This window comes from Mizuhopecten yessoensis, unplaced genomic scaffold, assembly GCF_002113885.1.
Source record: "Mizuhopecten yessoensis strain PY_sf001 unplaced genomic scaffold, ASM211388v2 scaffold8573, whole genome shotgun sequence".
Taxonomy (NCBI): Eukaryota; Metazoa; Mollusca; class Bivalvia; order Pectinida; family Pectinidae; genus Mizuhopecten; species Mizuhopecten yessoensis.
In genome coordinates, this window is record NW_018407615.1 from 422925 (window position 1) to 445400 (window position 22476).

Here is a 22476-nt window from a genome sequence, read left to right on the forward strand (position 1 = left end):
TCCAATGACATTGTGACATTGACATGTTTCAATTATTTCCAACAGACTAAGTAAGAAGTTACAACCCTCATTCCTAAGGACCATCAACATACAGCAGTTTATTTTACCTTTGTATCCGATTGTAATTCTGTGCCTGAGAAATAAGCATCCAAAGTATAATTCAGTAAAACCTTTATATAACGCCCTCATTTTATTTGCCATCCCGCTTACTGCCAACATCTTCTGGCCATCTCAAATGAGGAGCTGTATCACAAGAAGTCAAGCAAAGGAGATGGAGGTGGATTAGACACGTCTCCAGAGCACACCCAGATTCCATCCCTAGGGTAGCAAGGAGATGGACACCACCAGGAAAAAGGAAGAGAGGAAGACCAAAGGAAACCTGGAGATGGTCTGTTGAAAAAGAACTAAAAGAGAAAGACTGGACATGTGGACAAATACACCAGTGGTCCTTAAGAAGACATAAATGGAAATCTCTGGTGATGGCCTTATGTGCAAACCAGCACGAAGAGGACTAACTTACTTACTACCACCATAGTTCAAGGTCTCCTTTTCTTAAGAATTCCTTTTCCTTTCCCTCATTTTATCACCAAACTCCTTTATAATGCCAACATTTCTGTGGAAAATGTTGGAATTATAAAGGATAACTGGTTTTACTGTACATGTATAAACTTAAACTTTTTCCTCTTTATTGCAAATATCTTGGGAGATTTTGTGTCATCTAATCTCTAGTAGTTTTAACAGCCCCAAGTAAAACAAATTTGAAGGTTTAAATTTTTCTGCAAACTGAATTCCTGCTCAGAGGAAAAGTTATTTTGTTTCGTACAAAAGTTAGTAAATATGGGCATTTAAACAAGTTTAGCAACAAAATACATATTAGTACTAAGATAGAGAAATTTTATTCTTGACCTTATATAGGAATGTAACAGGAGAAGACTGGAATTTGAACCTGGGACCTCCAGTGCTCTACCAATTGATATACTTGGTTGCTGTGATTGAACCAGTCCAGTTCTGCTGTACAACCCAGATTCAGGTATCCTCTTGCCAATCGTACATCCCATACTTGAAACCATGATTTTGTCACAGTAACCACTGTAACATGACAGGGAATATGCACAGCCAGACCAGGACCAAACTTTGTGACCTCAGCAGTTAAACTCTAGACAGATACTCTTCCAATTGAGCTACTCTGTTGCTAAATATCAACACATTCCATCACCACAACAGGAACAAAAGGCAATACAAAGGCGATTCTCTGAGAGTTAAACTTTGTATTTAGTCGCTGACCAAGTTCCATATAAATTCAAAGATGCATAGGGAAGTAACAGCATGGAAATAACAAGCCATTGGGATTGATATGTCTCGCCTGTGCCCCGCTTTGACCATCAATGCACATATCGCAAAAACTTAATGTTGATGGAGATGCTGACAAAGTCAATGGACCATGAAAGGTTGGCCGCATACAGCATTTGATGCATGGGTTGAGATGTATTACCTAAGATGCATCTAGGGTCCAAGTTTGTTTGGTTTAGCACCTATACTTTCAGAGAAAGTAACTTCAACGCAAAAACTTCATGTTGACGCCGCCATCGCTGGAAAAGCAACACCTATGTCTCGCTTTCACTTCGTGGCGGCAAGACAAAAATGTTTATGGTGGGCTGTATGAAGTTGCTAAACCTTATTGTGACCCCTGATGGCAGGCATAAACGTAGGTTACAGTGACCTAATTATAGTATGCATACTGCACTCACCCTTTCCAAGGTGTCCCACCATATTTGTAGTACCCACATAAAATTTGAAAAAATAAAAATAAGAAGGTCAGTGATCTACTTATAAATGTGGTATGCTGAGCACTCCTACATGTAGTACTGAAGATGTCGCCTTGCACCAAATTTGGGGTCCTGACTCTGAATAGTACATGAATATGCCCTGAAGAAATATCTTTGAGAATTGGCATGAATTCTGCTCATCACCATTCATGGCCCGGTTTCCAAAAAGATATCAGCTGGTCAAGTTTAACTGAAATCCAGTACAATTTCAATATGCTAATTACATTTGCAGATGTGCATGAGGTCTGCTCATTCAGCCTTTGTGTTCCAGATCAAAAGTAGCCTCTATCCTCCATATATCTGCTGATAAAGTTCCACTGATATTGCATCATATTAAGGATAGGTGTTGTGTGAACAACAGATTGCTCAATGAACAGATGGATTGACAAAGAACAATTCCATAATACTACCTGTCAGAGATGGGTATAGAGCAACACACAGTAAAACACCTTTACGACAAACATGCATATATAAGACAAATTTCTGAATCCCTGATTTTAATTTCACTTATATAAAAAAAAATTTATTATAAGTAATATTTTACGAATGACTGATTCAGCGGAACTGGACACTTACTGTTATAAACGTGTTTAAGTGTAATTCTTCTAAAAATTATCAACAATTTCATAAAAAAAATCACAAGTAGGGTTTCATTTTTCACATGTAGCATAAGTCCTTTATCATTGTATATCAGTTTGCTGCCATTAGATATACATACAGGATTACCATTCACCTAACATATTGATCCATCCACAGCAAACATTTCACACATAACAAAACTATCAAACAATTACTGTATTTGCCATATTAAGCACCCTGTTTTTTTAATGTTATTGTTTGATTACAGATACTTAAAAGAGAGCTGGTTTCAACTAGAAAACCGAATCTTTCATTAAGTATCCATTTTTTCTGCTTCTTTTCCTTAGAAATACTTCATCAGACATCTTTTCTGTTTAACAGAATATTTCATATCTGATAATAGCCATATAGAGGCTATAATATTGAAATGTGCTTACCTAAGCAAGACAATTTAAACTAACCGTAATATAGTTCAGACACCTTTAATATAAAGGTTTCTTTTTTTCTTAGAAACAGGGAGGATGCCTATTGTGGCAATTATTCTATTCATAGTAATTTATACACCAGCCTTATTTTTCTAAAATTTTTCCCATGCATTTGTTCTTTGAAACACATTTAAGTCATATCTATCATTTCATTTGAATTACACACAGACTTATGTTATTCATTCATAAATATTCAATATTGATGAATTCTTCTGTAGATGAACAGACTTCCACTACTCTGAGAGACTATTTCATTACCCTCCCGTATCAAAGTGCTGCCCATTAGTTTTCACCCTCAAAATATAAGCACTATATACAGAAAGTATGAGGTAAAAGTTGCAGGGATGAAATATTGCTGACCATTCAGACATGGATAGCATGCAGGAGAATTCAAAAAGTGACCTAGCAGGTTTTCATATTCATAGATCCCACAAATTATTAGTATTCATTTGACACACACACCTAAGTTCTTCTGTTTATAAAACACACCTATTGCATTTAAGAAAATAAATCAACATTAACATACCACACATGACAACAATGAACTTTTTATACAAAATTATGCAAGTGATGTGGGGAGACATCTGGCCCCTTACAGAAAGTTTTAGGATGAGAGTGCTACCGCATTTCCTTGTAAGCATCTCTAAACTCTCTTAAATATATTAGTTAACCATCATCATATGGCATTACAATATTTTTACTGGTCGAAAATTAAAATTACAACCGTGTACCTATTTCATCAACTTTTTGAATATTCTTTTTACAATCAAAGACCGATCTTTTTCTTTATAACTTTGACTAGGAAAAGGATTTGACATCAAACACAGCTGTTTTACGAATCAAAATTACTTGATATTTCTTCTAAATAACTCCTGAATAATAATTTTACTGTCTAGCTGTGTTGTACAAAGTGTCATGCAAAATATAGAATATTTAAAAAAGAAAAAGAAGATAAATTAAAAATTTCTCATGTGAGCAAACTGTAGGAGTTACTTTAGTAAAATGTTTCCTACCAATGGTATCTGAAATCTTGCTTGTAATATTGGTGTACCCTAACTCACCACCACCACCACTACATTTGCCTAGTTACAGTACTAAGATGTATTCTGCTTACCTGGGCCCAGTTGTTCAAACAGTGATTAGTGCAAGTTTATTTTTTTGTGTATCTTTAAAACACAGCTATTAACCGAGTTTAAATTTTTGAGTTAGCAAATACTTTAGAGGGTAAGCTGCATGCAAAATTATAAGCTTTTACCTTATATGGTGACCAAAATTACTAGTGGTTGAAAAAATGTCGTTAAACAGTGATTACGCTAATCACCTTTTGAAAAACTGGGCCCTGGTATTCAAATTACCACTGTTCTTGCATTCAAAATTTCATGAGATACATTTTCACAATAATTGTGAACTTTGCACAAATGTTTACAGTAAACATTGCCAACCTCAATGAAGCCCAATGAGAGGATCTACCTCTACCAGGTTTTTTCAATGTGTTAAGACTTTAGATGTCATCACGGAGTAACATCATTTCAGTTATTGAGATCATATTTCCATTTTATCAAATAATTTCATACCTTTTTCTGAATAACATGGATTGTTCTTCAATTCAATTCAATGTACTTAATCTAAAACAAACCACATTTCAGAGCAAACTTTACTCAGGCACAATTTAACAAGTAAGAGATAGCTGTCATGGTTCTTTTTGCAAATTCAAATCCTTTCAAATAAATTTTTGAAAGAACAATTTGCAAAAATAAGAACATATACATTGTTATAATAAAAATCTAAGTGTTTTTTTCCTACCATTGTTATATGATTTAGTAATGCATGAATTACAAATTCAATTCATAAGGACTTTATACATGTATAACAGTAGCATATTTTCATCAAATCAGATTTTCTTAAAATTTGCTCTGTAAACCACTACTGAATACATCTTCATAAATACCTGGTAGTCAAATGTAGTATGGAAGTAACTCCTTCAAATTCATTGCGTAACACTCTCACACATATAGGCAGTATTATCATGTAACAGCCAAATCCTTATATGCTTATTATAGTTTAGAAAAGCGTGACTTTTAAAAAAAAAAAAACTCTGACTAAACTGTTATATGTTCATCTAACTTCTCTAAGGGTAAAACCATCTTATGATAACAACAGCAATGGAAATCAGGATAAGTAAACAGAACTTCTGACATATTCACTAAACTTGTTTTCAGGAATCCTTACCTGGTAAATTAATATCAGCTATAAAAATTTATAAGAGCTCTTGGACACTTTCCCTCGGGAAAGGGCCATAATAGAAATTAATAATAAAAGATACTATAAAGATTTTGGCTGAAACAGAATTTAACTAGCACCAACTCAACCATTCACATCTTGGTATAAAAAAATACATTTGTTACATTCATCCTATGGTTCACACACATCATTTGGTACGTGTGAGTACGGCATTAGCTACATTGCCAAGGGATTCCCTGAATACGGAGGGAGCTAGATGGGAAAGCTGGTACATTGCCTCCTTACTGTGCTCCTCTGCTAGTACCCGAGTCTGTTCCACCCCATTACTCTGCAAGTGGAGACAAAACTAATAATTTATCGTTTCATAAACTGATATAATTTAATCTTGCTTGTAACAAGCATTTTCATTGGCTTACAAATTTATGTTATCAGCCCATAACATAAACAAGAGGCCCAAGAGGGCCTGTATCGCTCACCTGAATATTTAAGCAGTCATAGCAAAATATTCTCATTAAATATTATATTGCACTAAAAATATTTCCCTCGCAAACTTTGTTGGCTCCATCTGTTGAAACTACCAGCAAAATATTATTATAAGATTCTATGCTTTTTGATTCTTCTTCAGAAGTTGGTTGACATATTTTTCCCTGTGATCTTGTAAGTAGGTCAATGTCATTTTCCTTCTCAAATTGGTTAGCTCTATTCCAAAAAGCTACCAGCCAAATCTTATGAATCCATTCCTTTTAGTTCTCAAGAACAAATCCATTAAAATGTTGTTGACCTCTGTGACCTCTAAAGTAGGTTGAGGTCATTTTCATTTGCAAACTTTGGTGAGCTCTATCCCGGGAAGTCACCAGCCAAATATTATAATTTTATGCCTTTTAATTCTTCAGATGTAGCTGTTTGAACTGTTTGACATATTTGAACACTGTGACCTTGAAAGTAGGTCAAGGTCATTTTCAATCGCAAACTTTGTTTGGCTCTTTCCCAGGAAGCCACCAGCCAAATATAAAGATTCTATACCTTTCAGTTCTTCAGAAGAAGTCGTTTGAAGTGTTTGACACATTTGACCCCTGTGACCTTGAAAGTAGGTCAAGGTCATTTTCATTCTAAAACTTTGTTGGGCTCTATCCCAGGAAGCCATCAGCCAAATATGAAGATTCTATACCTTTTAGTTCTTTAGAAGAATTCGTTTGAAGTTTTTGACATATTTGACCCCTGTGACCTTGAAAACAGGTCAAGGTTATTTTCGTTCTCAAACTTTGTAGGGCTCCTACCAACGAAGCTTTCAGCCAAATATCATGACTTTAGGCCTGTCCGTTCTTTAGAAGAAGTTGTTTAAAGGAAAAGTTGACGGATGAGGACGGACGGACGACGCGCCACGGCATAAGCTCACTTGGCACTTCGTGCCAGGTGAGCTAAAAATGACGTCGTTTGTAACATCACTTTTGATTGGCTGATACAGCAGCGCAATCATTTCTAAAAGAAAAAGCCCATCAATAAAAGTGGATTTCCACAGGGATTGTGTATAATAGATTAAATTATAAGGATAAACTTGAATATATTTTTCATGTTATGGAGCTATAACACAAAAAAAACCGGAGTGTACTTTCATCATAAACGGAGAGTACACTCTGTATTTTTGTGTTATATCTCAATAACAAGTAAAATATATTCAAGGTAATCCTTAAGAAACACATACAAGCAAACAGTCAACTTACTGGACCTACAATGTTTTGCTTGGATAATAACCCGTTGAAACTTGTCTTACCCAAACAAACATCTGACTAATAGTTCTGCAGGGTTTCAGATTAGTTACATCCATCCAACTTTAATACATAGAAATATAGAATGGGACCAAGTTGTAGGTCTGGTTTATACAGGTTTCTCTACTATGTAGAATCAAAGTATATGGATGTTTTAATTTATTCTAGAAAGCAGTAACAAACTTGAACCCTCAGCTTAAAAGGTAACCCCTTTGCAGCCATCTTGTTCTTGGTTCAGTTCCACAATTTAACATGCATAATTACGGACCAAGAGAAACGATCCTGTGAAATTCCAGAAAGCTTTTTCAGTACTGTCTAGAAAACAACATTAAGAAACTTTGCCTGCCAAATTTAGGCAGCCGTGTTGTTCTTTCATTCAGTCTCAAAACTGATCATGCACAACTAAGGATCATGATAAAAGTCCTTGTGAAATTTGAGAAGATCCACCAAGTACTTCTTGAGAAATAGTTATAACAAACTTTAACTATTGAAGATGGTCACCTGGCAGTCATCTTGTTTTCCTAACAGTCCCAAAATTAAACATGCACAATGAAGGACTAAGGGAAACCTACATACAAAATTTCAGAAGATACTTTGAGCACCTTTGGAGGATTAGTAACAAGAGGCCCAAGGGCCTTAGCGGTCACCTGAGTTATATACCATAGGTACTGGTAGCTTTATTTTATTGTTGAGATGTGATGTGGAAATCAGCATGTATACTAAGTGATCAAAGGATCAGAATTTTAAAATATTGGTAAATGTTCTCTTTGGGGCCTTGCCCTAGCCTCTGGGGATGGGGCAGGAATTCTAATTCACCAAAGATGATTCTGACCAAGTTTGAATAATTTTCTGCTGAAAATGGATAAAATATACCCAAAAATGTTAGCTGCCTATAAACTATAGTAAACTTTACCCCCTCCCCAAGGGGGAACGGATGGCTCAGGGGTTCTGAAATTGACAATTTCAATAAAGCTCCTGATGATCTTTACATCCATGCACTGAAATTGACTGTAATACCTCCGAGTCTGGAGAAGAAGATTTTTGAAATATTGGTAAATTTTCCCTTTGGGGCCTGCCTAGCCCCTAGGGTTGGGTAGGAATCCCAATTTTACAATTTAAAACTATCTTCCTCCAAGGATAATTCTCACCAAGTAAGAATAATTTCCTACAGAAAGTTGTCAAAATATACCCAAAAGTGTTATTTCCCTATATAAACTATAGTAAACTTTACCCCCTCCCCAGGGGAAAAGGGATGGCCTGGGGGTCCTGAAATCTACAATTTAAATAAAGCCCCTGATGATCTTTCCATCCATGCAGAGAAAATGACTGTAGTACCTCTGGAGTCTGGTGAAGATTTTTTTTGAAATATTGGTTAATTTTCCCTTTGGGGCCCCACCCAGGCCCCTGGGGTTTGGGTAGGAATCCCAATTTTACAATTTTGTAGCCTCATCTAACAAGGATGATTCTGACAAAGTTTAAAAAAAATCCATCCACTGGTTCTTGAGAAGAAGTTGAAAATGTAACAAGAGGCCCAAAGGGCCTGTATCACTCACCTGTTTCTTTTGTTACATGCAATTGACATATAGGTAACTTAAGACCAAATTTAGTAACTAGAACACAAGACATTTTAACATCTTTTAAACGGTTCTGAAATTATTGTTGTGCGAAACTTGAAATTATAATTATTCAAGCTTTTAACCATATTGACCTTTGACTCCCGACTTGCACTTTAAGTTGACCTTTGACCTCATTACTGTTATAAAGAAAACAATTCACACAGCTGGTTTGCATAACATACCCAGTATCATGACTCTAGTCCAAATGGTTCTTAAGATATTGTTCTTTGAAGTTTTCAACATATTTGACCCCTGTGACCTTGAAAGTAGGGCAAGGTAATTTTAATGAGGAAAATTTATAGCACTTCATCCCAGGTACCTACTGGCCAAATATCATGACGCTGAGACTTGTAGAATTTGAGAAGAAGATTGTTAAAGCCTTTGACCCATGTTGACCTTTGACCCCGACTTGCACTTAAAGTTGACCTTTGACCTCATTACTGGTATTGAGAAAAAAGGATTTGCACTGCTGTCTACATAACATTCCCAAGTATCATGTCTCTAGTCCAAATGGTTCTTAGGATATTGTTGTTTGAAGTTTTTAACATATTTGACCCCAGTGACCTTGGAAGTAGGTCAAGGTCATTTTAATGAGTAAACTTTATAGCACTCCGTCCCAGGTACCTACTGGCCTTCAGGCCAGGTGTGCTAAAAAGTTTACGCACGACGACGGATGGAAAGTGATCGGAATAGGTCACTTGAGCAAAGCTGAGGTGACCTAATAAAACTAATCGATTTAAATACAGATGATGGACCACAAAGGAAAGGCGGATTGAACAGCACACCATCATCAGATGATGAGCTAAAATACTTACATTAGCAACCATTTTCCTTGCCCTTTCTACATCTCCTTCCATAGAAAATCTCCTCATTATCATAGAGTTGAGCTCTGGATGGTGATTGGTGGCAAACAGAACAGGAGCAGTGGCCAGCCCAAGGCGGAGATCTGCAGCAGTGGGCTTCCCCATCACATGGTCACAGGAGGTAAAATCTAACAGGTCATCTATCAACTGTAAAATAAATATAAATAAAATAGATAAATATACAACATTTGATAAAGCGCCCTATCTAACCAGAATGAGCCACTCTAAAGCGCTTTATAGTACCTAAATATACAATTTATACAATCAATACAATAAGCATGTACATTAATCAATAGAATATTGAGGAATATGCAAGGAGTTGCCTTATCAGGCGCTAACTACTAGTCCTATATATACCACCTGGCTAATATCTCCCTATGTGTGTATGCCTGCTTGTGTACTGGAGATGTATTGTGTTCTGCTTGTAGTGGAACCGTGCTTCCAACGGTATCATTTATAGTGCCACCTCACTTGAATGCTACCACACAGATACAGCAACATCCAACCCAGACCATTTTATACTCCAGCTGGGTTGTTGGAGTTGTGTGGGCAGGAGAAAAACACTTTCTCTGAATATTCCATGCGTACAACGACTTCGGAGATCGAACCCCAGCCACCTGCGTGGAAGACGGAAGTGTTAACCACTCGACTAATCCGCCCATTTCAAGGTAATCAAGGAGATGATTAGTAACCAAGTTAAGTTCAGTGACTTATAGGAAGCACAGATAAAAGTCTTATATGTCATCTTTAACTGTGATATAACAGTCCAGGTCAGTAACAACGAGACCAGAGGTGTTAACCTTCCTCATCATATGGTAATCCTATAGAATCTTCCCCTACCATGAGGGTATGACAGAATAATCCCTATCCATGAAGTGATATATTGATTATTGATTGTTTAATCCTCGGCTTGCTTCATGCCTCAGCTTAGACAATCAAGGAGATCATCTGGTCATCATGCCCCTTAGCTCCCTTGGGGATAAGCCCCTCCATTTGTACATTTTTTTATCATCACCACTTAAATATGCTTTCAGACAAATATAACTGTCATCCCCTCTGTTTGCACCTTTTTAAATCATTATCTTAAGAGTTTGCTTCCAACCAAATATGGTTGATATCCATTACACAGTTCTAAAGGAGAGTTGACTAAAGAAATACCTTCAAATACATCTTTTTTTGTCCTACTCCCTGCCCTTTAGGATTGGTGGATATATATCCTGACTTCATTACAACATCAAGTGTCCATTTACCTGAAATGCTACTCCTATATTCCTGCCATATTGAAATGCTATTTCTACAACATCATCTGGACATTCAGCTAGGACAGCCACCTGTGAAAAAAAATAAAAAGATAAAAATTAGTGTTGTCCCGATGATCGATTATAATCGATATTTAATCGGAAAGGCAACCGATTCCCGACAATGAGATGTCAACATCGATGATTGTTTTCAAAACCAAAAGTGTGAGTTCTAATTTCATTTTCACTAAGAGAGAGAGCAGGAAAAAAAGTGTTAGGGGTTGCTTCAACGCTGAAATTTCATTAGTAGTATTAATAAAAGAAAAAGCCATGCCATTATTAAAAAAAGTAATATTTTTTTAAGGATTATGCAACGGTAGGCTTACCAATTAATAATTGAAAAATCAATTGGTTGACACTAATCGATTATATCCGATCATCGATGTTGAAATCTCAACCAATTCCCAACACTAGTAAAAATTAATGTTTCATTTTCATAAGTTATGTGGATAAAATAAAACTATCTTATGATTCTACCAAACCCAAGCAGCTGTGAAGACCATAATATCTGGGTGTACTTTTGGAATGTGTCAAAGTTATCCCTGACATTCTTTCCATTTCAAGACATTTTGTGACCTTTTATGCCACAGCATAATTTTTTACAATATTTGTTAGAGGTTGTTAACTTAAATTGTTTAATTTTTCATATAATTTAAAAGTAATGTAGATTTTTTCATTTGTTTTTTTTATTAATCATAAAAATCATCTACAAAATACACCAAAATTAATTATCTCTCCAGATTATGGCAGTCCAGCGAAGAGCGACAAAGTGCCTTCCGGGGATGAGAGACCTCACCTACAGTCAGAGACTTGAGAAACTTAAACTACCAACGTTGGCCTTCAGGAGATGTAGGGGAGATATGATAGAACTGTACAAAATTATAAACGAAATATATGATACAGAATGTTGTAATGCAATCACACTTTGGAAAGATGCCGCTGATCGTCACAGTAACAGAGGACATAGCAAAAAAGTATACCCTAAGCGTGCAACAATGATGTTTAGGAAAAACTTTTTTTCAATAAGAACAGTGACAATATGGAACGATCTGCCTGAAAATGTTGTCTCCGCACCAAATGTAAATGTATTTAAAACAGGCTAGATACCCACTGGAAACATCAAGAACTTTTCTTTAACTACAAATCATTAATCAAACCATAGACATTAACGTGTACCGAATAGAAATATATATATTTATGTATTGTGTAATATAAGAGTCTGGTATAGAGGACTTTCACTAGTCCTGAACCGGAAATAAACTTAACTTAACTGAACTTAACTTAATTATGTACAGATTATTCTTCTGATATATAAACACATGTCATCATGCCTATAAGAAACTTACAGCTTTGCAAGTATTTGCTATAAGGCTAGCAGTTTTCTTGAAGGTTTTTTTGAGATAGTGGTTGAAACGGGCATTTTCATCTTCTTTAGACCCTAACTGCATAAATTCTCCTGTTAAAATATGAAATACATGTAATACAGTTATTTTTTCCATATTAAGACTACTGGTATTTACTAGCTGATTTTACTGTTTTATTTCAGAACTTTTTCGAGTATTTTGTTTGTTGACAAGTAATATTAACCAGCACAGAATTTGACCATTGAAATATTATTTACGCTTATTACTTCAAATCTATAGTGTACATGATGCTCGAGAAGTCATGAGCTAACTTCTTGATTCTGGAAGTTATACTTAGCATACACGGCATCAAAATAAAGTGGTACATAATAACTGCTATCATTTTGAAATTTGCAAAATGTGGCACAGGAACTATTCATTCATTTACCCTTAAATTGAAACCTAAAATGTTTACCTCTTAGTTCAGATACATTGATATGATACAATATTGCACGAATAATCCTTGAGGGGGTCATAGGGCCATTGACCCCTCAATACTGAAATTGACCTCTCCATGTTCCAATTTTCTGTTAATTTTACATAGAATGGCCCCTCTTATTTTTGATATTGACTAAAAATGGCTGAAATATCCCACTGCTCTCAAATCCAGGATTTTCCCTACAATATGTTTTTAAAATTCTATTAATACAAAATGCTTACCTCGAACCAAGTCTTCTATAACCCGAGCTAAAATATAAACAACCTCTTCATTTCTGATCTTGGCAATAGCTACGGAAGCCACTGATAGAATGTAGTCACCAGCTAAGATTGCCTGTGTGAAAAGAAAGGAAAGGCTTAAACCAGACCAACACTTTTATGAATCAGTGGGAAAAAAGGAAAAGATTTTTCATGTTTCAAAATTCATGAATTTAACAAAATCAAACAATGCTAATCACTGATTAACAGCTAGTCCTTTCAGGATTACACTGTTAATAAAATAAATGGAATGAATATATACTATCAAATACTATTACTGGTATGAACTTTTACAGACCTACTGTATGACTTGTTCCACCTAATAACATATTTTTTCACATGTTGCACATAATTTTTCTCACCTGGAAATAATTTTGAGCAAGTAGAATAATTGTGATAAAAAAAAACTCACATATTTCTTCTATTTTTGACTACCACATACAAATTTTCTGATAACCTACTACAGATGATTATGAAAACAACTATTTTACATAACAATTTCAGCTGAAAAAATGTTTGGCAATATTAAACTAGTACAGACCTTCCTTTGCCCCCATAAAGTATCTACAGTAGGCTTTCCCCTCCGGGTGTCCGATGCATCAATGACGTCATCATGGATTAAACTTGCTGTATGAATCATCTCAGCTATCATTGATACCTCTTTCTGGCTCTCTAGTAAACTGTTAAACACATGAGTGACTCATATTTAAACATATAAGCTTTATGTCCTTGTTAAAGAATACTTAGCGTTATCCATTAATGACTTGAGAGATAACATTTATCAACTAGTGACAGGTTTTTTGTAGAAAGATAAATTAAGTTAACACTGAATTTGACTATGTATATAACTCTTTGATATTCCACAGGCCTTTGATGAAATATCTATTATACAATGATATGTACAAATAGTTAAACTCATATAACTATGTTAGACAATAACCATTTTCCCCAACAGTTTTGTTTTGTAAGTCCAAATGCATACAGTATTAAATAATGAATAATATACATTGCATTCAAAAACAAAACTCTTAACGGGTCTGATTTCAAAAAAACACTTTTCAACTTGGGAGTTTTTCAATGGAGTAAAAAGACAACAATGACTTTGCTAAAGGGTTTTAAAACTATTCATAACAAGGATACATTTTCTTTCCAATACCGGGTAGATAAAAAAGTTAGCTGATGTTGATTTTAAACAATCAAAATTTGTGAAATGAAACATTGAAATATAAACTAATTACAGTTTAATACATCTTTTTACAAAAAACCCCACTAAGTTGCACTAACATGGCACATTGTGCATACCTCTTTATCTTTCTTGCATATATTTTAGCCATTTGTCTTTCAAACAAGATAATCGACCATCAATTCTCTACTATGATATTCATGAATCACAGTACACTTTCCTCTTCCAGATAATAATGCATGCCTTCAGCCTGATGTTTTATTGATAATGATATAAATATTGGACAAATCTGTACCAACCTCGAAATTCCAGGGGTTACGCAAATTTAGGTTCACTGCACCCCTGGGATACTAAATGTCATGATAAAATTGAAGGCACAGTGTTAACTATTTCATTGATTTCTGGTAGGAAAAACGGACAAATCTCTACACCGATTCATCAAAGCCGGTCTTTTTTAGAGTTAGCCTGTTGTGTGGTTCTTTTGATGTACATATAAGGATCAAACTAGTCTACTGGTATCACTCACAAGGAGGAACGTACAATGCTTTCGAGTTCACATTCTGTCATGACATATTCCAGGGGTGCAGAGAAAATAAGAAAGCCTAACCTCTGGAATTTAAAGGATGATATTGTACTTACCTTGCTGATTTCTTCATATGAACATTGATAGCTTTAGCCATGAGCATCACTAGCATAGGACGGAATGCCTTGCCCTTGCCATCAAAATAGTACTGTGTTATATCAGCTAATTCTTTATTCTGTGGTGTTAATTTCTGGAGAAAAAAAAAGAAGAAGATTACTTATCTCATTCTCAAGGTCTTGTAAAGCATGGAAATTGAAGCTAGTTGTTTTTCAACAACTGAGAATGTTAGTTAGTTGTTACTAAGAGAACTGATGTTTCTTGCGAGATATTTTGCGCAAATTTTTGTACATAATTCACCACATTGTTTATTAAAAAAAAATGAGTATGGATCAAATGTATAGTACAATGTATTAAAAAGTCATGTATTTGATTTACCAGTAATGTATTTGTACTGAGCATCTACCTCTGATATCTAGAAGGGATAGTAGGTAATTCATCTTTTATAGGCTGAGCTAATTTTCTTGTGTTAATTGCAAGGTTTAACTCTGTAAATTTGTTGAAATGAATCCGACACTGACAGAGCTGTCACCTTCTAAAGAGGAAATTAGCATTTAACCCCTGTACTGGTGATACGTTCTCTGGTATGTCATAAAGATGTTTTGAAAAATTCTACACATCATTTTTTTAACATGGCCTCACCTGTTTAATGTTTGAGCAAAGTTCATCTAATTCCGGCTCGACTAAACCAAAAGGTGACACTGATGCAGGATTATCTCCCCTTCGTCCGATATTGTCTGACAGTGCACTGTCACTGAAGAGACGAACTTCCCTTGACTGTATCTTGTTTCCACATACACAGACTAGTAAAGGATTCTACAAAAGAAAATACCTTGTTTAATTAAAACTAATGTTTATCTATAAAGCATCAATTTTCTTGTTTAATAAAAAAAAATCGAGATTAAATTTTGTATATATGAAGCAGAATGGGGCAGAGGGGAGTTGATATCTTTCCTTTTAAGTACCCTCTCATTAGATATTCAGTCTGGGACTGCACAACAAGGGTTTCGGTGTAACAGAAGAGGAAAATGCACAGTCAAACCTGAATTAAAACCTGGGACCTCCAAACTCTTGACCCAGTCCAGTTCCACTACATTCCTCTCTCTTTTCACAAAGTCTTCTCCACCGAATACAACACTATTTACAAGCCAGGTTCAAGTATACCCCTGCCAAGTGTACATGCAGTACTTGAAACAAGAGTTGGTCACAGGTGACACTGTAACAGTAGAGGAAATGCACCGGGACCCTGTACCTCCGAACAATAGATGGACACTCCTACCTGGTGACCAATGATCGAGAAGGTCTAGTTCTGCTACAGCAAATTGTTGTGACAGCTGTCAGATTTCCTTTGGATCCCCAACCCCCACCCCTTCCATCATGTGACATGCATATATATCTGAAAAAACATGTCAGACTAGTTGTTGCATTTATCCTTTCCTGTTACACATGGGCATCCTAAATAAGAACATGATTTTTTCTATATATATGTATACATGTCATGTATCAAATGAAAAATGCCTTCTCTATAACTACTAAAATATTGTTTCCTCAAAGGTTTCCATGCATTATATATTTCGTGCTTCCTTTTTATCAAGATGTATCTTAGGACTACGTGACTTGCTTGACACTACACAAGGTTATTCTAAAGGTTTGCGTACTGTCTGTAAAGTGACAAAATCACTTTATTAAAGTTTAAGTTTGTCCGGAAATCTTAAGAATTTAAAAGTCATTAATAAACACAGATTAATGTGCAGTTTTGTTTTTTTACCTTGCTAAAGATTAAGTTATACCTGACAAACAGTAATATATTTCATTCGATCCTTACCCAGCCTTTCTTGTAGTTTGTCAAACATGACAGTATCGTACGCATACCACACCTCCATGCTAAAGTGCAAAGGAGGCATTTTTATATATATCGGTGCATGCTGTTTGAAAAAAATTATCAATCTTGTTTTACTGTGATCCATTAGCTTCCAATTTTCATCTATTTTATATACAAGAAAAAACATTTACCATCAAACGAATCTGATGTTTAAGACTACATTTTTTTTCTAAGATTGTTATATGGATAATGTAAAAATATATTTATTCAAACATATAAATAAATTTAAGTTGTCAACATATCAAAAAATCAATAAGGAAATGTACAATTAACAATACCCCGGATGTAGATAAGATGCTGACAAACGTTGCAGATGCTTCATGAGTGAAGTTGGATTACATCATTATGTGACAGTGACAAATATTTCAGATATTTTTTTTATCAAACTTTGAAGTGCCATACATATCTAATCGGTGCCTTTAAGGGAGGTCTAAAAACAGGATCGATTCTTCTCTTTGGAAAAAAAGGTTCAGAAAATTTGTTTAACCGGTGTTGTCTGAATGGACGGTTCCGGGGGATTCCGAAAAGGTAAGTTTAACCTATCAAAACCACCGATTGTCTGAAAAACGGTTCGTCATCGATCCAAAACGAGATAAATAGATCCGGGGGTCGATAACACCGTCTGTTGCTCTTATACCCCTATTTTTTATGTGATTTTTTTTTTATCTCAATTTACAGTCAGAATTTCTAACACTTGTGCTGAAATTGATTATTACTTGTAGCAGCCTAGTTACATGTCTCATTGGACACACTTGTCGACCTAACGTCAACAACATGAAAGTTATGAGCAATATGTGGATATTTGGACTAGGTATCTTTAACCTTCGTATCAGTCACGTTTTACATTTTCTATAAGCAAGCTTTTACAAAATGACACACATTAAAATTAATTGAAATTTAAATATAAATAAACTGCAGGAACTCCCGTATACCAAACTTAGAGACAAAAAAAGATGTTTTTTATGCTAAAAAGGAACGTTGCGAAACACATGTGTTGTGGCCCAAGGTCGATATGACAACTACAGTATCTTACTCGTTGCAATATGTCCGCTGTAAACCCATTCTGGAAACTAGCGAGGCGCCGAGTTTGGATAATGTTGATGTTCATTGACAAACATTTCTTCAGAGATTGCCTGAAACGGCAACATTTCAGTAACTCAGATTGTAGTCTGCTCGAAACGGAAGCCATACTTCATAGTGTACCGGTATCCATGTAGAGCTAGCCAAAGGTCGTACTATAAACTTTAGTTTCGTATTTTCTGCTGCAATACCCCATTAAGGTTACCTGCACGGTTGATTTTAACAAATCATTTATAATTACATGTCTATATTTACGTCATACTCATTGGTATGGTCTTGTGAAAAGATTTACTATCACAATGAAAGACACTGATTGGCCCAAAATAAGTACGTAATAAAACCGGGCGCCACTAACGATATATAATCTTACCTCTGATTACCTCTTCGTCGACACCGATGTTAGCTTGAAGTAGCTAATGTAGGCGCATCTTGGTTTGAACCGGTTGTGTAGCATATAAACTGGGATAAAACTTGGACGGTATATTTTTCCAAAAACAGTTACGAGATGGGGCTTCTACTATTGAGTTGGAGTTCCAAAAATCTACCACTCTTCTACTTAAAACATTTTGAGTGACCCTGGTCCTGCTCTGTTTTTTGAATATTTATTTTATTGTTTCCCCTTGTTGTTGTTTGTGCAAAGGTGAAATTTTTTATCAAGTATATCAATGACTATGTTGTTGATTATTTTGTAAACCTCTACTAGATCATTGCGTTTTCTTCTATATTCCAATGTAGGTTATAGGCCTAGTCTTTGAATTCTTAAATTATACGGAACTTTTTTTTTAGGGATTGAACTCTTTTGGTAGCTCTCAGCGCTGCACATTTTCTAGGGCTATTTGGTTCTTTTTCAGAAAAGGGGACCAGACCTGGGTGGCATATTCCAAGTTGGGCCTGAAGATACTCTTGTAAAGTGTAAGAAACATAGGTTTGTCCATGTAAGTAAATGTCCTAAAAATTAGTCCTAGTGTGCGATTTGCTATGTTGACATATTGACTCACATGGTGGTTAAATTTTGGTTTGTTGTCAATTATTACACCCAGGTCTCTCTCTCTTTAGTAACGTTCTCAAATTGTTCACCTGAGGGAAAGTAATATGTAAAATCTTGATTTAGATTACCAATATTTAGATGTTTACATTTTTTGGTATTTAATGTAATTTTCCAATCTGCTGTCCATTGGACGATGTTATTGATATAAGTTTGTAGTTCTGCAGTCCCTATTTGCCTAGAGATGTTTTTGAATAGTTTTGAGACATCAGCAAAAAGTTTAACTACACTGTGTTTGACTATATCAGGGAGGTCATTGAAAAAAGAACTGGACCAAGGACACTACCCTGGGGCACACCACTCGTTACATCCACCAGACCACACATTTCACCGTTTATGGATACTAGTTGTTTTAGATTTGAGAGGAAATCTTGAATCCACTGGAGGATTTTACCAGTTATTCCGTATCCTTGAATTTTTTTCAGTAAGCATTTGTGGGGGACTTTATCAAATGCTTTACTGATGTCTAAGTATATAGTATCAATATTCTCTCCGTTGTCTATTGCTTCTACCCAGTGTTCCATTACTTCCAATAGGTTTGTTGTACAGGATTTCCCAGATCGAAACCGTGTTGGTGGAGAGTGAAGAGGTTGTTATTGTCCATGGGTTCTACAATTTTGTCACGAATAAGCCATTGTAAGATATTCCCTGGTATAGATATTAGACTAATTGGGCGGTAGTTTTCAACTTTGTTGTGGTTTCCGCCCTTGAAGATATGTGTAACATGGGTAGTTCTCCAGCCGTCTGGAATCTTTCCTTCGTCAATCGAATTTTAGTCACCAATGGGGGAACCCCAGCGGGGACTATTAATTTTGGTTTCAGTCCCAGATTTTGACCTCTGTTGCCGACCACTGTTTCAGCTTTCGTGTGTTTGCTTCTGTCGCTAATTACAAGCTTTTGGATAACTCAGATATCGATTTAGGAATAGATCTAACGTACAACCAAAAGGCGTTCCGAATTTCAAACTAAAGATGTTCCTAATATGAATCAGTCACCTTTGAGGTTCCCAAAGGGGTAAACTGTTATATTATATATTGCTATTGATTTATTGAGATGTTTATGTCTGACCAATGACTATATTGGTAAAATTTCTTTTCAAACCAAATTAAATTTCGGAGTAAAAAGTTCAGGTAGAAAAGCTCAATAACGTCTCTTTTTCTTTATCATATATTCACGCAATGACAAAAGAAAACGTCACCTAGCAAAAGGGCAAACTTGATTTGACATGCCGGGTTTGTGCTTGCCGCGGGACACTACATTAAAGCATACGCGCAATCTGGCGGACACAAATAACATTTTGTATCGCTTTGCATTTCTCTGCAGTCCGGCGAAACTTCTAATCGAACGGCAGGTGCCGAACATGCGGGACATACGTAATCAGTAGGTAGGTGCCTCCTTCCCGGCGGTAAACGACACGCCTGAATCAAGTTCGTCCAAAGTAAAAAGTTTACGACATTTATGGATTTTTTTTTAATTTTTTTTTTATTTACATACCATTTTCAGCCGTCACATTATAATTTCAAAGGGTCCAATACACATCCCTGGTGATATGTTATAAATAAATGCGCCATCATTCAAACAAATATTTCATCAACATTCAAATCCCGCCTGACAACGTTTACAACTTTGGGACACTTTACGACATAACACTTTACTTGAAATGGAAAACCGGAAGAGTGCAGGGTCATGGTAAGTAGAACATTATCATATTCAGAATTTATAATAAAAGCGCTCTACACCGTTTAATGTTATCGTTTCTGCGGTGTGGTGGCAGTGGTGACCACGAGGGACCGACAAAACAATACCATGTTTTGCCGGTACAGTTCCACATGGCGATACTGTACCGGCAAAACACGGCATTGACATTGTCATATTTATGTACATCGCTATTGCCAATAATATTCCTGTCAGTGTCCTGTCAAAACGTAAGGACAAATGTGTTTAACAGCACTGTTGTGCATGTATGTATGTATATATATATACGATGTCGATATGGCCTGTGTACTGCGATATACTGGTTTTTCGATACATTGTTACACCCCTATAGTCTAACAGTCTAACACATGCTTTAATAAACCATGATCACACTAAATATCCTGAGTTAAGCATTGTAAGATAGCTGATATTTTATCATTTCCATACACAAACTAAAATGGAAGGAAGTACTTCAACAGCTGCAGCAATACACTGTAAGTCATTACAATAAGTTGGTTTAATTTCTAAACTTCATGTCAGTGGACTTGTTTCAGGTATGGATTCATTTTGAGCAAGATAAAAAGTGTATTAAGCAAAACTGCATATTTATGCATGTTTTTTAATCGGTGATTAATTCTTATGTTTTCCGGACGAACCTCCGGTAATTTTTCTGTCAGTTTACAGACGATGGCCAAACGTCTAAAATATCTTTGTTGTGTCCACATAGTAACGAGATATAGCTTGATAAAATGGCTGCGCGGAAATATATAACGGGCGGAAACCAATAACTAGACGATATTGACAGTTTTACAAACAAATAATTTTTACTGAGAATTATCAACTGATAATATGGAGTTAAATAACCACGAATACAATACCAGTACAAACTAGTGATAGGGATTGGAAATTCCTTAATTATCAGCCTTTAGTTTCGGTGAAAATGATTTGCTCCAATATGCATGTTCAGTTCTCTTATATCATTTTTTTTCCATTTTAACAGATGAACTATCTTATCCTGGCACTTTGGCATGTTTGAATGTGGAAGGCCTTGATATTGGGATGAAGAAGGCCAGGGAATGTCACAGAAATTAAAAAAAATGAAATTATTTGCAGTGTTTGTGTTTTATGGTCATAAAACATGGAACATCTTCTTCAAGTAAATCAACCACATGCTTTCCTATTATATCCTAGTAGGTTGGCATGGTTACCTAAGCAGCGTGTATGCATACCTGGTCATTGTTAGACCATTTTGATTGACAGGTGGAAATATGTCAGTTGTAGCTTGGTCAATGTTTTATTATACTGAAATAATCATACAGGAGATGGGGTGACTTACATGTCATTTTGACATATTTCTAGTTTAAATATTATCTCCAAGGATTTAATGACTTTTTCAGATGTTTCAATAAGCAGTTTTGGGTGAAATATGTCGGGTCCAGGATACTTGTTGGGGTTTAATTTCTTCATAGCTTTTCTTGTGAGTTCTAAGGTGATTTCTATATTTGATAGTTCAGTCTGGTGTGGTCTCGATGAAAATTCAGGACCATCATCAATTTCAGGTACATTAAATACAGAGCCAAAGTAAGGGTTTAGTTCATCTGCAGTTTGTTTGTTGTTGACTATGTGAGTACCGTCTAGTTTCTCCACGTTGGTTATGCCTGTTTTAGTACGGGTTTTGTTGTTGACTTTGTGAGTACCATCTAGTTTCTCCACGTTGGCTATGCCTGTGTAACGCCACTATGTTAACGTTGTTTATATTCAGGACCATCTTTAATTGTTATTGTGTTCCCCAGCATCGTTGGCTCGTTCTGTTAAATCTGACTTCAGTACTACCGACACATGGCGATTTTAGACGTGCGTCTATCATTTTAGTTTCCAATAATAACGTACTTTATAATAGTTGTCAATGAGAATCGCGGTAATTAAACATTTACATATATCATAGTTTAGTCGCATCTATAAGGATTACCTGGTCAGTCGTCATTTAGTCGTGTAGTTTGTCATTTTCAGTCGATCTTGTTCATATGTTTAATTTCGACAACATGTTGTTCTCCGGTAATGCAGTGCGCATGTCCGAGGCCGGAAGTTTACATTTTCACATTGTGTGCATGTCAACCAATCATATTAGAGTCCCGGCACGTGAATTTCTCGGGACGGTGTCCCGTTATTTTCGGGACT

The 22476-nt window shown here is 35.7% G+C and overlaps 1 protein-coding gene across 2 annotated transcripts; it reads right to left on the minus strand.

The window, feature by feature from the left end:
* Window positions 1-1428: 1428 nt before the first annotated feature.
* On the minus strand, window positions 1429-22461 carry LOC110456232 (decaprenyl-diphosphate synthase subunit 1-like). 2 transcript variants are annotated; one of them, XM_021506837.1, is made up of 9 exons: window positions 22268-22461; window positions 15239-15412; window positions 14596-14729; window positions 13315-13453; window positions 12738-12849; window positions 12021-12130; window positions 10627-10707; window positions 9329-9523; window positions 1429-5459 (listed from the first exon to the last, which is right to left on the minus strand). In XM_021506837.1, the coding sequence occupies exons 1-9, from the start codon at window positions 22280-22282 to the stop codon at window positions 5319-5321; spliced, it is 1101 nt and encodes a 366-aa protein (XP_021362512.1). In that variant the 5' UTR covers window positions 22283-22461; the 3' UTR covers window positions 1429-5318. The 2 variants fall into 2 exon arrangements, with proteins under 2 accessions (XP_021362512.1, XP_021362510.1); XM_021506835.1 differs by lacking the exon at window positions 22268-22461 and adding an exon at window positions 17512-17682.
* Between the last annotated feature and the right edge of the window lie 15 nt (window positions 22462-22476).